At 39.4% G+C, this 15843-nt stretch overlaps 1 protein-coding gene across 1 annotated transcript in view; it reads right to left on the bottom strand.

Annotated features, from left to right (window-relative positions):
• Nucleotides 1-1062: 1062 nt before the first annotated feature.
• LOC137287027 (small ribosomal subunit protein uS15m-like) overlaps nucleotides 1063-15843 on the bottom strand; it is a 30562-nt gene continuing 15781 nt past the window's right edge. The window contains exons 3-7 of the mRNA XM_067819128.1: nucleotides 14378-14456; nucleotides 10298-10346; nucleotides 5493-5577; nucleotides 5243-5301; nucleotides 1063-4631 (exon numbers count right to left, since the gene is read on the bottom strand). Coding sequence (XP_067675229.1) covers nucleotides 4218-4631; nucleotides 5243-5301; nucleotides 5493-5577; nucleotides 10298-10346; nucleotides 14378-14456 — 686 coding nt within the window. The 3' untranslated portion in view covers nucleotides 1063-4217. The remainder of the gene's footprint in view (nucleotides 4632-5242; nucleotides 5302-5492; nucleotides 5578-10297; nucleotides 10347-14377; nucleotides 14457-15843) is intronic.

The raw sequence follows: 15843 nt of genomic DNA, 5'->3' as shown, positions 1-15843 counted from the left end.
ACACATGTCATCGGTTCCCAATTGCACAGATCGATGCTCATGTTGTTGATCACTGGATTGTCTGGTCCAGGCTCGATTATTTACAGACCGCCGCCATATAGCTGGAATATTGCTGAGTGCGGCGTAAAACTAAACTCACTCACTCACTCATCATCCAAGATGTGTCTCATATATCTGCCACGTTTTCCTGATATTAAATAGTTTCCGACTTTTGTTCTGGAAACAAAGGCTCTTCCTCCATATTGTCGACATGTCGTTTCTCTGTCTGTCCATGAATAATCAAAACTTGGTAGATATATCAGTCAGAACCTGAAGTGGTGCCTTTTGCTATGTTCAGGTTTTTGTGATTTATTATTTTCTGGGTTTCCATGGAAATGTTTTGGACTTGATGTGAAAATGGAGGGATGAGCTTCGTTTCCGGAGCAGAACTCAAAAACCGTTTAATATTTTTGTGCAAAACCTGGTAGATATATCAGTCAGAACCTGAAGTGGTGCCTTTTGCTATGTACAGGATCTTGTGAATCACAAAATCTTGTAAGTAGCAGGCACCACACTGAGGTCTACAACACATATCTACCAAGCTTTGCTGACAGATATTAGAAAGTATTCGAGTTGTGCTCCGGAAAAGAAACACACCTCTGACTTTTGAGACTAAGTTCAAAACGTTTCCATGGAACCTGAGAAAACAAGAAATCACAAAAATCTGTAAGTAGCGAAAGGCACCTCTTAAAGTTATGTTTGATATATCTACCAAGTTTTGCACAAAAATATTGCATGGTTTTTGAGTTAGGCTCCGGAAATAAGCCCAACTCTCTCCCATTAAGACTAAGTCCAAATAGTTTCTATGGAAATTGAAAAAAATAAAAATGACAAAAATCTGTTAATAGCAAAAGGCAAGACCTTAGGTTCTGTTTATTATATCGACCAATTTTTGTTGAAAAATAATGATGAGCTTTTGAGTTCTGCTCCAGAAAAACAATGATTATAGACAGACAGCCAGATGGATGACGTTACTTCCCGGCATTACATGCCAGGGGACACAAATCCTTGGAACACAAATCCTTGGGCTTACATTATTTTATTCAAGCTAAAGCTATGGATTCAGAAACATGTTTAAGAAAATAGGCAATCAAATGTTGGAGGGATGTATTCCTAAGAATTCAACTGTGAACAGAAGTCATTTATAGAAAAAAAACATGCATCATTATAACAGGTTCAAAATTATTAAAATCTAAATATTTTAGATATTTAAATACTTACCTTACCATAGGTCTATAGCATATTACCTCAATCTTCGCTTAATAGGATATCTGACGGAGTTGAATTGCATTCAGTCTTGAATGGCTACCTTGCAATCACGACTGTCAGGATACGGAAGTATCTTGATCTCCCCACTGCGCATGCACGCAGACTCCATGAAAACTTCACTTTTACTTCCCAGTCCGAAGAATCCGAAGAGGGGAGGAGCATCCAGCGTTGGGAGGGAGTTACCACCCTATGGTAAGGTAAGTATTTAAATATCTAAAAAATTTAGATTTTAACAAATTTTTTACTTACCTTACCATGGGTCTATAGCTTATGGATGCAACAGCATGGACGGTGGTGACAGATTCTCGAGGACTGTCAGCATGTAAACAAAGATTCTTTCTTGGGGATGAGGAAGACCGATGAATAGAATCCTGGTGAGAGGCGTGGATCCGGTACTTCCTCGATGGCACACTTTTTCAACAACACTGCGATGTTGTCTCTCAACACCTCTGGATGTGATGTTAATGGCTGGGGATGAAGCAATGGAAGTTTGTAGCCTCTTTTCAAAATTCCTGTCACATAGGGATCTCCGAGGATGGGCCTATTCCTCCAGAAGATACCTAGTCTCCCATCTACTGGCGTCGGGAACACTGGCACGGCTGGGGGTGGGAGGTCCCAGTCGTGACAGGTGGCCCCCTCAACGTCTGGAGTAGGGGCACTTCCCTCTCCTTCTGCCGGGAGTGGCAGAAGGAATCTGCAGGTCTGCAGTGATACGTAGATGCAAATCTCTGGCCTCACCCTCTAGTAAACGCTGATCTGACCGATTCCCTCCTAGGGATGTAGCGCCTTCTGCCTCTGTCCTGTAATCCTGATTTGCCACGAAAGGCAGAGAATAACGCTTCAAACGCTGACAGGGATACTTCTGTATTTCTTAGGTTGGTATGCTCCTTATAGATCTCCACGATAGCATCCCCAAAGAGCACTTGAGAAGAAAAGGGCGCTCTTATCAACTAACTCTTGAATTACTCCTGCCAAGAACATGCCTCCAGGAACCCTGCTCTGCGTACCACTGTAGTCATGGCCAAAGCTGTCCTGATATGGCCCAACAAATCATGTAATACCTTGCCCTGCCACACAAAGAGCAATGACAAATGCTCCACTCTCGATTCATTGTGCTCGGTTAAGTCCACCGCCGCTGCCGACGTAGCTGAAGCTAACGCCGAAACTGGTTGCAAACTATGCCTCAATTCTGAATCTATAGCTTGCAGTCTAGAGTCTTGTACCTTGTAGGATGTTGACAAGGACAGTCTCTTAATAGCCTCGTCCAGCCCCGCACCTGAATCTGCAAAGTCTAAGCTGTAAATCTTATACTCTTGCTTCTTGACCTTCGGCGCCTTTATCGTGGCATTCAGAGATAATTTGGCGAAATCCTCATTCAAAGAGGAGATGGCATCCGCTACCATCGGGTAAGGCGGAATCATCAATTCCGGCTCAATCCTAATAGCCTTATCACTATCCACACCCAACGTAGGAGAATGGCTCCTGGGCTTGGTAATAGTAATGCCCTCAAAATCCTCTGTACCTCTGGATGAGTAAGGGCGTCTGACCTCCTCCCGTCTGGGTGTAAGGCATCTGTGATGGCAACGGTGTCAGAGGATGCATCATCGTCTCTGTCGGCGCTGCACTAGACATTGGAACCTGCAACAGTTCTGGTCTTTGAGGCGCTCCCCGTTGAGTAGTAGTCTCCAACATGGATAATGGAATCTCCGAAGGTTGACTCTCAAGAGTGCAAGGGAGAGATAGTCTAGACCCTGACGACAATGCCGGAGACCTGGACATCTTCCTTAGCTGTTGAGGCTTTCTCTTCCTGATAACAGCTAAGTAGGTCCTGAAGTCTTGAATAGATAGGTCTGTGAATGATCAACACCTCTGAAGCAGGGAGCAGGAATTGGTCACGCAATCCGGAAAAAAGAGGTGAGGATCCTTCCCAGACTTCAGACCTTTACAAATCTCACAACTATGTCGTGTCATACACAACAGCTGTAACAAATCGAAATAACCAACTATAAAAAAGAGGGTGAAAAAACAAACCCCCTTATCATAAAAAGGACTGCGCCACACATTGTGCTACACATGTTTGCAATAGACAAGTGAAATCACTATCACTACAAGCGAACACCATAAAAAACCTTTGCCTAAACAAAGCATAAAATGAAAATATCCTGACCCTGGTGGGCACAAATAATAAAAGATAAGTGCCCCCAACCAACAAATACCCATCCGTGAAGAACTACGGAGGTAAATGAGCAGGAATAGAGACATGATGACATGTCTCACGCAAGGTAGCCAACATGTGTATCAAACTTAAACTTTATGTTAAAATCGACACAACGATTGAAAAATATACTAATTTGAAAACTCTCTTAAAAACACAAGAATCTATCAAAAAAAGATAAGACTTTATTCGATCCAAAAAATTTTCCAGCAATTCAAACCCGTCTGACTCAGACAAACGCTTGAAGTAAGAGTGAAGTTTTCGGGGAGTCTGTGCGCATGCGCAGTGGGGAGATCCTGACAGTCGTGATTGCAAGGCAGCCACTCAAGATTGAATGCAATTCAACTCTATCAAATCTCCTATTAAGCGACGCTTGAGGTAATTTGCTACAGACGTATGGTAACGTAAGTAAAACATTTATCTGTTTTGTGCATGGATGTTCATTTTGTTAAGAAACACACACCACTACATTATAGTTTATATCTATTTTGTTTTAAGCACCAGTGACAAAATCAACAACAAACCCCCATGCATCATTTTTGGCTGGCCTGATTGCCCTATTGTTAAGGACATCAATGTGTAGACTGTCAATAGTTCAGTGGTTTCAGATGACTCACCCTGACTTCAACCTTTAACTATAGAAGAATCTGATGCTTGTTTCAGTTTCCTTAGTTCAATAAATCCCTAAATACTCTTAGGTCCTTCCCACCTGTACCTTTTCAAGTAATTTGACCTCTGCTTTGGTCACTGATTCACGCACCTGCTGCTTCCACAATAGTTTCCTATCAAGACAGAGTTTCTCAATATCATTCTGGATGTCAGCCAAAGTTGTTTGTTTGTACACTTCATAGTCTACCCATTCAGCATCTAGTTGTTCTCGAAGTTCAATCAGTTTCTGTTTTCTCACATCAAATGCTGCCTTGACAGTGCCACTTCTTTTAAGGAACCTTTTGCTTGCATGGCCATGGTACTCCTGGATGGGGACATAGCGAATCCTCAGTTCTCTCAAGAGCCAGAGGAATCGCTGGTAGTCCTCCTTGCGCAGATACTTCAGCAGTTTCTTTCTCATCTGTATCTTCTCCACCAGCTGAGCCTTATTCTTCTTGTCCTAAAAACATTTCAGAATAATGAAACTCAAATGCACAATACTCATACCAGATTAAAGCTCATGAAAAACAGAAAGGCTGCCCACGTGCCCATTTTTTTTTCAAAAGCCACTGGATGAGAACCAATAGCTTTACTGACAGAAGTAAACATATGATGTAGTACAATTTTAAACCAGGAAACATCACATAATCATCGCTCCCCTCTGGTCCAACAAACATGCTTTGAAATCTCAGTCACAAATCCCCAATAATTGCACATTAAGATGAATGTGTTCTTTTCAAACATGCTACTGAACATTATCTACATACACTCAGAATCAAACTGTCCACTAGTCTTTCACTTGGCAAATTACCTTTACATCTATCATCACCTACTCTTAGAATAATAAGGGTTTTTTTTGTCATGAATCCAAAACAATTCAAGATTACCTTGACCTTCGTCAGAAGTTAAACTCATTAAGTTTAACAAATCATCCACTTTCATGACTGGTTGTCTGAGAACCGGCCCTTAGAAGAATACCCGCAGAAAATACACCCTACATTTTTTGAGGGAGAGTTAAGTATGGTGGTAACTCCAACAGACTAGTTTTCAGGCCTTGCTAATGTCAGTTACCTGACTGAACTTGACACAGTGTGGGATGACTGTTCGAATGTCCACTGTCAGTTTGGCAACTGAAATTAGAAGTCAAACTTTGTGAAATCTAAGACAGGTAACTGACATTCCATGCAGAGTCACACAAACAGCTAAACGAATAGTCTGGCAGCGTTTGGCTTGAAGTGGGGAAAATATTTTCAGGACAAATGTACTCGTTACCTCAAAAGATCAGCAGATGGTATATTTAAGGAGTAAAGAGCTGACTTACTCCTAAGTTCGAGGTCTGCACCAACTCCGAAAAGGTCCTCAATCCTGTCCTGTATGTGCTCAGCATAATGTTTTTTCTTCTCCCTCTGTAAATATAGAAAAATCTCAAGACGGATGGCCAGTGATTTAACTGTGCACTTCTGAATAATACAGTTTCCCAATGAAGTAGGTAACATTTGTGAAAAAAATTGAAATTTGCTGTTTGTCAAATTTGCACACCAAAAGACACTACAGCAAGTGATGAATGAATTTGATCTTCACTGTCAGACAGGAAAACATGATCCACAGAAGTACATTCAGTTCACCTTGATGATCTCTGGTCATCAATACTTGCTATTATCAAAAATATGAACACTGCTCTCCCCTCCTCCCACATTCATAGATCATTTCTGGTTATCTCTTACTACATAACCTGTACCAAGAGTAAGAAAATCAACATCTTCCTTTGAGGCTGCAGATTCCTCCAAATAAAGTAAATTTATCAGATCTGTAACTTATGTTATATTTAGGATTACCCTTAGTAAAGAACAGCCACTGCAACTTTTAATGATTCATTTTAAGGAAGTAGTGGTGGCTGAGCGGTTTAGACGGAAGACTTTGTGTGCTGGCGATTAGGGCGTGGGACTCAACTAAACAAAAGTAGCAGAATTTGTACTTTACTGGGAAAGTGTAATCCCAACTATAACATATTTGACCATTTTCTATATGGCATTGTGCAATAATTAGATCTGGTCTGGTTAAATCCTTTTGTGGCTGGTAACATTTTGAAGTTGACAGTCCGGAAGTGGGCTGGGCTTTGGGCTTATTTCATACACTGGTGGATCCCTTCCAAATATAGCTGAAAGTCACCTAAACAGAAGTTTGCAAATATTTTGTGCAAGCCCCAGTGACAACTGGAAGCAAGTTGTTCCACTGAAACTCAAACAAACCTGTAGAGGTTGCAGATTCTTTGCATACAGTTGTCATTGCGGTACATATAAACATTAAAATATCAATTTAAACACCTACAACAGTTCTAACTATATTTGTAAAATATTTACAAAACAAACTTGAGTCATCAGAAGATGAAATATCCTCCTGGCCCCCACATATTTCAAAGGACAAATCATCTGACAGTTACTTGATGTGTTTTTGCTGTAAATAGCAAAAGGCTCCACTTCAAGATCTGTCTCATATATCTGCCAAGATCTGCCGAAAGATATCATATTGCTTTCAGGAAATGAAGCCCATTCCTCCATTCTGAGATAAAGTCAGAATCGTTTCCATGGAAACCAGGAAAAATAACAGAAGATGACACATCTCCCTGGCGCCAGAGACCATACAATAGAGGGATGGCCCTCAAGCCAATGCGCGAAACCATCAGCGCTGTGGCTTGTACTGTGCAGCCTATCCGTAAGCTGACTGAAACGTGTTTGCTTCAGTCATAGATTTCGCATATTTTCATTACAAAGGTAAGATGTAATTTTTGTCACTTATTCTCGTGTACATGCTTATATTTGCAACAGTGCGTCTGAGGTTTATTTGGGGTGCTAAAGCATATACATGTCTTTGTATTTGATGAATGCTGTCATGTGTGATGGTTGTTCTGTAAGGACAATGGCGACGGCGCAAAATCAGCGAAAGTCCCGATTTTTATTTTCAATAACTACTAATTCTCAATACCAGTCCTTAGTTACTGGGATGTTATAAAAGCAGACTAGCTAAAGTCTGGATTAGTGGTATTTATAAGTCTGTGGAGGTCGTGTAATTCATTATTTTGACTCATGCAATACGACGAAGCATGAACGTTTTCTGAAATATTTACTTAATTTTCGCATGCTTTCACAATAACAGCATACTAGTAGCACTTTTAAAATAAAATTGTGAACATTCACAGCGATTTCCTCTTTTGTTTGGTACCAAATTTATATGGCTACGATCGATATATTATTTTTGATGGCTTTTGTACGTAAACCCACATTTGCATCATGTACAGCACATTTCAAATACCATGTAGCAGATGACACAGCATTCATTTTGTTTATTAATATGACACGAACATATAATTTATTCATTCTACAAAAGTCTCATGCACTGATGGGATGACAATAATTGTACATATTTTCATTTTTGTTCATTGTGATGAATATGGTTGCAGCCAGTATCCATATTTATCTTGAATTAATATATTTTTTTCTCTTTTTATCATTATTCCTCTTAATGAAGTTTAATTATTAGTTAAATCACCTTCTTCAACTTTGTATTTATATCAGGGTGCACACCAAAGAAATATCATTTTATTGAATGAAAACTTGCTGATAAAAAGTTGATAATTTGTAGTTATTGGTAGTTATTATTTTATTGGTATTTGTATTATCCGTTACCAGCAGAAATAAGTTTAAAATATCAAAGCGTTTGTACAATCAAGAATGAATATTGCTTCTTAAGTTTTCTTTAATATGTGACAGAGCATGGCAGTCATTCTTCATTGACCTCACTGATGACCGCACAGATACCCCATGCCCGCAATAAGAGACAGATTCTGATGGTTGTTCTGCCATAAATTGTGCGGTTTAGCAAAAACTGCGGAAGATGTGAATAAGTCTATGAGGGCTGCTGACTTCTATACAGGTGTGCATACTCTAAATAAAATCTTCCTGATGCACATCTGATGATATATGATCCAAAGTACCCCTCTGTTGCTTGATAATGAGCTTCAGTGGCCAAACCCATTGAACACATGGTGTAACTTTATTGTCACAATAACAATGGAATAAATAAAGAAATTGACTATCCATATAGCTTTTCTTTTCTTCAACTGTAAAATCATTTATTACATCGGAATCTCTACTGAGGGCTTTTGCAGTTTGAATTTGATCATGACCAAATATTGAACCTGACTGCATCATAAATATACATCTTTCCTGCATCCATCATTCGAACTTTACTTGCAAGAGGCAAGACCTTTGAACTGTGTTTATCATCAGGTTTGAAACTGTGTGGTTTGGTGGTTGTTCTCTTTAAGATATCCGTGGACGAAGTCGTGTACAGATTCGATGTTTTTCATTTACAATATCATGTTTTAATATTTTTAAAAATTGGTATATTCTTTAGTGTTAGTGTCAATTTCAAACAATTGGCATTCATATTTGTTTTTAATTAAAGAATATTACCTAAATGGTTGTATTTAGCACTACATATACATACATAACATCAGAATCACACCTGCACAGTTCCTGTCAGTTACAATTCCGGTATACAATGTATTCGGAAAGGTATGTGATGATAAATTCTTCATAGTAAGTAACACGATAAAATTAGAGTTATGAACCCTATGAAAATGATTAAATGATTGTGGAGCGGGGATGCCCCATGACCTTTATGTCATGACAAGTTCAAGTTCTTCAGTCATTGTTTCATTCTCTCTCAATCTACTGTGAAAGAAACGGTCAAATGGTCACAAAATCAGCTATACGCGGTTACTGTATGCAACATTGTACACTGACATTAGTGAAAATTGTCCTCGTGGCTTTAGTAGTTCTCAGTGGCTTCCCTTTGCAAAAATCACCACAATGTGCATATGTCTCCGTACTGCTCCGAGAACAATATCACTGTCAGCCCCAAACTGGCATTCATAAAACATTACTGTAACGTTCTTGAATAATGTTAAATCGTGTTTCGTTGGGACTATCAATTCATAAAATTATGCGAATTAATATGAAATTAAAATCAGAGAGTAATAGCGTCATTAAGTGAACCACCAACCAGTGGCAACGGATACTTAAAAGAAAACGAGATACTTTGATGATACGTTCATCGAATATCTGGGATATTGACAAGAGTACTGTTACTTGACTGACCTAAAACGGCTCGGATTTCGTGAACGATACACATTTTCAGTGATGTTGTCAGTTGACATGTGCATGTGAGAGACAAGATAAAGACTACGATTATTGTAATCAGTTTATTGGAGCTGTTCATGTAATCTTTGACTGTCAATCACAGCCAGTGAAATCCAGCTAAGGAATTAACTCCTGTCAAGATATTACGCAATATTGTTTACATGGATACCAGAGTGCTCATTTGCAAATGTCTGCGCATCTGTTGCGCATGTGTACTGGTAACCGGAAGTTACCAGCAGGGTGTTGATGTGTATCAGTTACATGCCAGACCGTAGCGCTGATGTTTAATGATAAACTGCTGAAGAGGACCGTCCCTCGATTATATGGTCTCTGCTGGCACCCTCATATTTGAAAGGACAAATCATCTGACAGTTACTTAATGTCCTTTTAGACGAAGTTTGAATTGTTTCCATGGAATTTATGAAAAATATAAATGCCATACATCTGTAAACAGCAAAAGGTCACCACTTCAAGATTTGTCTCACATATCTGCCAAGATCTGTTGAAAGATATGAAACACTTTTCAAGTTGTGCTCAACCATCCATTTTGAGACTAAGTCCGAATTGTTTCCATGGAAACCGAGAAAATAATAAATCATAAAAACCTGAAAATAGCAGAAGGCACTACTTTAGGTTCTGACTGATATATCTACCACAAGTTGCAGAAAAATATTGAATGGATTGTGAGTTCTGCTCCGGAAACGAAGCCCACCAAAACGTTCCATGGAAAAACAAAAAATGAACTAAAATGCCCAAAATCTATAAATAGCAAAAGGCACAACCATAGGTTCAGATTATTATATCTATCAGTTTTGTTATGCTCTGGAAACAAAATGATTATGGACGGACGGACAGACGGACAAGGCATCGACTATATCCCCCGCATTACATGCCGGGGGAATAAAAAGTACTTAGGATCACTTACCCCATCTGCGTACCTGACTGTGCTCAGACGTTGAACACTTTCTGAGGCCCTGGAACATATTTGTATGACGTGAAAAACAGTCAACTGCAACCAAAAGTGGGCAGTATGGCAAACGCAATTTCCATTACATCCAAGCTATTCCACTTTTGTGAAACAAAGCAGTCACAAAGTAACTCAACATATTGTTATTTGGGGCAGTTTTGGCAATAAACTGTTTGATATCTTCAACCATGGACTATAGGAGGTCGGGGTTTGATTAATGTGGAAGCTCTTCATGATAGATTTTTATTGTGTACTTTTGCATGTATTTATTTATCGGATGATCCTCTGGTGATGCACATCAAAACTCATGATGAAAACAAGGAACTCCAAAACTATTTTAAGCATGCCAAGGTTGTTGGACACAGTCTGAAATTTGAGATTGATTTTGTTGATGGTGATCTGCTGCTTGACAGTACAGCAATGGGAATAAACCATCCAACTGACTCCTTTGCCTGGATCAAGTCGGCTGGTCTCAAATGTGAAACTGAGGGCTTCCTTTTCGCTGCTCAGGACCAGTCACTTCCCACTCGCAATCACCAGAATGTGAACATGAAATGTAGTCTTTGCAATGAATTTACAGAGACTATCCAACACCTTGTTAGTGGATGCCCTTCCTTGGCACAAACAGCTTATCTTAAAAGACATGATGGCACCCCGAGGTCCATCCATAGTACGATCCTGAACATGTCCAGGGCGTCATGGAAAATGATGCTTTTAAACTTCTCTGGAATAGAGCAATATATAGCCTGAGATGAATTCCAGCCAACAAACCTGATCTTGTCCTTTTTAATAAAGCCAAAGAAATTATTTATACCATTGAATTTTCTGTCCCTTTTGACAGCAATGTGACTGGCAAGATTCAGGAAAAGCATGATAAATATACAGGCCTTGCCAATGAAATGTCTCGATTGCATCCCTCAAAACCAAGAAAATAACAAATCACAAGAGCCTGTAAAAACCAAAAGGCAACACTTTAGGTTCTGACTGATGTATCTAAACAGTTTTGCATAAAAATATTTAATGGTTTTTGAGTTCTGCTCCAGAAACGAAGCCCTCCCCACCATTAGATTAAGACCAAACTGTTCCATGGCAAAAACAAAAAAAATAAAAGTGCCATAGGTTCAGATTATTATATCTATCAATTTTGGTCTAAAATATTGAACAGTTTTTAAGTTATGTTCCGGAAACAAAATGATTATGGACAAATGGACAGACAAGGTGTCAACTATATCCCCCGCATTACATGCTGGGGGTATAATGAAAAAGTCTAAGGGCTCCATTTCATTATATACTACCGACAGAAAATAAGGGAACCAAGAAATTGAATACAGATGACTTTGACTGTGACAGGGTCCGTTATCGTGGCGTATCTCCCAAAAGCAACATCCAATGACAATGGAATTTCGCATAATGCATGCCCAGCATGTGCTACACGTGCATACAGAAGTTAACTCCTGTAAATGTACTGGAGAAGTCGCAATCACTAATGCAATAGAGATTGACACTTACTGACAGAAATGTCTCCAAGGCAGTATCTCGGTGAAGCAACAAAATGGAGAATTGTGGGGATGATAGAGGGGGGGACATCATTATGTGAAGTTGCCCGACAGATGGGTAAATCAAAAAGTGTAATTTCACACCTGTGGGATAAGTACCGTCAAACGGGTGGGGTTGCAACGAGACCTGGGCGTGGTAGACCAAAATCAACGACACCACGACAGGATCGTCTCATTACGTTAATTGCTCTACGCGATAGGTTTAAATCGGCCCCTGCCATCAATAGAGAATTCCGCACACTCACTGGAAGACGCATTTCAACCTCAACCATTAAAAACCGACTCTATCAAGCTCGTCTGAAAGCAAGACGGCCTTTTAAGGGTGTCACCCTTTCAGCTCACCATATGCGCCAAAGATTGGCATGGGCTAGGCAGCATCAGGGACGGGCTATGCGCCACTGGCGTTACACCATGTTCTCTGATGAGTCAAGGTTTTGCCTACGATTCACAGATGGCAGAAAACGTTGTTGGCGTTGGAGCGGGGAGCGATATGCCAGAGCAGCAATTCTTGACCATGATCGTTATGGAGGTATAGGTGTGTCATGGTGTGGGGTGGGATTACACATGACAGACGATCAGATTTGGTCATCATTAACGGAGCCATGACTGGTCAGCGATACGTTGACCAAATATTGCGTCCTGTTGTGGCTCCATTGGCTAGAGTTATCGGCCGAAATTTTGTGTTCCAAGAGGATAATGCCAGACCACATCGGGCCTGAATTGTCTCCGCTTATCTCCGACAAGAAGGTATCCAGACATTGGACTGGCCCTCTAAGTCCCCAGACCTGTCCCCAATTGAACATCTCTGGGACGTTCTTGGTCGAAGGGTGTACGCCAGGGACCCAGGACCCGCCAACCTGGCCCAGCTTGGTGCAGCTCTCCAAGAGGAATGGCGGGCAATACCACGGGCAACTACCCGGAAATTGATTAACAGCATGCCATCAAGGTGCCGTGAATGTGTTGCCCAACATGGTGGACACACCAGATATTGAACTTGACGCCTAAAATTGATTTAGTGGATATTTAAAGCAGTTTCAAATTCGCTATTATTTCATTAGTTCCCTTATTTCTTGTCGGTAGTATATGATTATTTTTTGTATACTATGAACTTTTTTCAGTAAAATATGTTCAATGCAGAGACTAGTTGTTAGCCTAGTGAGGCTCCACTTACATACTTAAAGGTGACCCTGGATGGTAAGATCTTGTTTGCTAAACTGCCAAAATGATATTTGTACATGCCTCCACTAGTATTTCAAGGAAGAAATGGTTAATGATTAAACTGGGCAGCCACATTCAAACAGAAGAATGACTTCCAGAGAGTTTGGGAGTCAGCTGTTTCCACTCTGTGGTGGGAATATTGGAGATAAGAAGCACAGCGAAAGCTGTAACAGCAAAATAGTAATCCAGTGCTCCCAGTGGTTTTGAAAATTGCCGGTGGCTTATGCCAAAAGGGTCTAAAAATTCTGGCTGAACCAGTTTTTATCCGAAGAGAAAGTAATCAATATTTATAATGAAATACTGTCAATAAATGTGTTGCAGGGTGTGCTGTGCGTTGCTTGTTTTTTGACAATATGTTCATTAGACCTACATTAAATACAATTATCGATCAAGCGAATCGCCTTGCATGTTATTCATGCGAACCATATAAAACTGAGGTATTTGCCACTATTGTGTCATGTTAGCGAGTGGAATGCTTCTTATAATGGAAAATGGGCGACTATGTATACTATTTAAGATATCTTTTTATGATAATTTTCTGATTGCGTAAATATGACAGAATAAAAGAAAAGGCACAGGGTTGTTATGACATGTCACAATTGGAAAAAAACATCGCCATATTTTTCCATACCCTTTACCACTGAAATAGATGTTTTACTTTTATTTCTCATCTTATTTGTTCGCGAAAAGAACCCTGTCAGTGTATGCGGATACTTTTCTACCACTAGAAGCCATTTTTTTCACTACACACGCAATGATTACCACATGCTACAGCTATAAATAGATAACGGGGCGTAACAGTGTGCGACTGTCTGTATCTGTCAAACATATGCTGAAGTCTATATATAGATGTGCCTAGATGTTGTTTTCAACTGCAATTATATTAAAGTTACCGATAAAAGGCAACTCGATGAAATGAAAAATTTACCACCAGCAGCTACCGACGGCAGTTGAAAATACCAGATCATCCCAATTTTTATCGGTCAAAAACCGGTAATTACTGGAGAACGGGAACACTGAGTAATCATTTCATTTCTTGTTGGGACAAGCATAATAACTTTAAACTCCATTTGTCCTGTGATTTCTCAGTAGAGATTTAAAGGAATGCTAACACTTGATGTATGATGCCAGACAAACAGGCAACGACATAAGCTCATCTGATCTTGAATCAGATGAGCTAAAACATACCCAGGATGTGTCATGCCAAATTGTTTGGCTCTGCATTATTCATATGAAACATGCTCTATATATACATGTTACTCACTGTTGCATAAAGCCTGTCAATCCTTTAGCATTGTATAGCACAACATGTGGCTCCAGAGGCTTCTCCATGGTTAAGTCTCCTGAACAGTAACAAAAACATGGATGGATCATTCCATACTCAAAATAGCGTACAGAAAAGGTATTTTCAAGCCACTGTAAAAACAGAAACATACCTTTAACATCATTATTAGAAAGCACCAGAAATCATAAAATACAAAAACAAACATTTCTGATCTGATACCATCAACTTCATATGGGTGGAACACTTTAGGTAGTACAGGCTTAGTCATATCAAATGAAAGTACCTTGCCTCCAGTTAACATAATGTGAGACTACAAGGCATTTCCTCTAAGTGACATGACTTTCCATGTAATGATGCCATTTCTGGTTTAATAAAAACATAGCCAATGTAGTTTCATTTCTTTATACACTTTAAAGAATTACTACAAGAAGTTCCACCTCACTCTGAAAGTTACCTCAAACGTTAGTTATCATTGTCAATAATAAAAGGATTATTAATCGATTACATAACGAACTTAAATAACATATCAGTATACTCTGTCAGTTTTCAGATACAGAAACCTATTCACTGTCAACTATGTGAAACAAGAGTCATCAGAAGATGACATATCCCCCCAGCCCCAACATATTTGAAAGGACAAATCATCTGACAGTTACTTAATGTCCTTTTAGACTAAGTTTGAATTGTTTCCATGGAAGTCATGAAAAATATAAATGTCATATATCTGTAAACAGCAGAAGGAACCACATGAAAATCTATCTCATATAAATCTGCCACGATTTGTTGAAAGATATGAAATGATTTTCGAGTTGTGCTCCAAACACGAAGCCTGTCCATCCATTTTGAGACTAAGTCTGTATTGTTTCCATGGAAACCAGGAAAAATAAAAATGCCAAAACTTTGCAAACAGCAAAAAGGCATCTATTTGTGGTCTGTCTCGCATATCTGCCAAGTTTTTCTGAAAGATATTAAGAAGTTTTTGAGTTCTGCTCCGTAACTACCAAGTTTTACTGACAGTTATTGGGAAGGTTTTGAGTTGTGCTCTGGAAACGAAAAACACATGTCAATTTGAGAAAAAGTGTGAAACGTTTCCAGGTAAAACAAGTAAATGAAAACTCACAAAAACCTTTAAATAGCAAAAGACTGATATATCTACCAAGTTTTGCAGGAAAATATTGAACATGTTTAGAGTTCTGCTCCAGAAATGAAGAGCATCCATCCATTTTGAGATTAAGTCACAATCATTTTCTTGGAAACTGGGAAAATGATAACTCACAAAAATCTGCAAATAGCAAAAGGCACCACTTAAGGGTCTACCTACAAATTTATCAAGTTTTGCTGACAGATATTAAGAAGGTTTTGAGTTATGCTCCGGAAACGAAACCCGTCCCCCATTTTGAGACTATATCCTACACGTTTCCATGGAAACCAAGGAAACGATAAAT

Source organism: Haliotis asinina, chromosome 6 (genome assembly GCF_037392515.1).
Source record: "Haliotis asinina isolate JCU_RB_2024 chromosome 6, JCU_Hal_asi_v2, whole genome shotgun sequence".
NCBI lineage: Eukaryota > Metazoa > Mollusca > Gastropoda > Lepetellida > Haliotidae > Haliotis > Haliotis asinina.
Note: the sequence above shows the minus strand (reverse complement) of the source record. Positions and strands in the feature narration are given on the sequence as shown.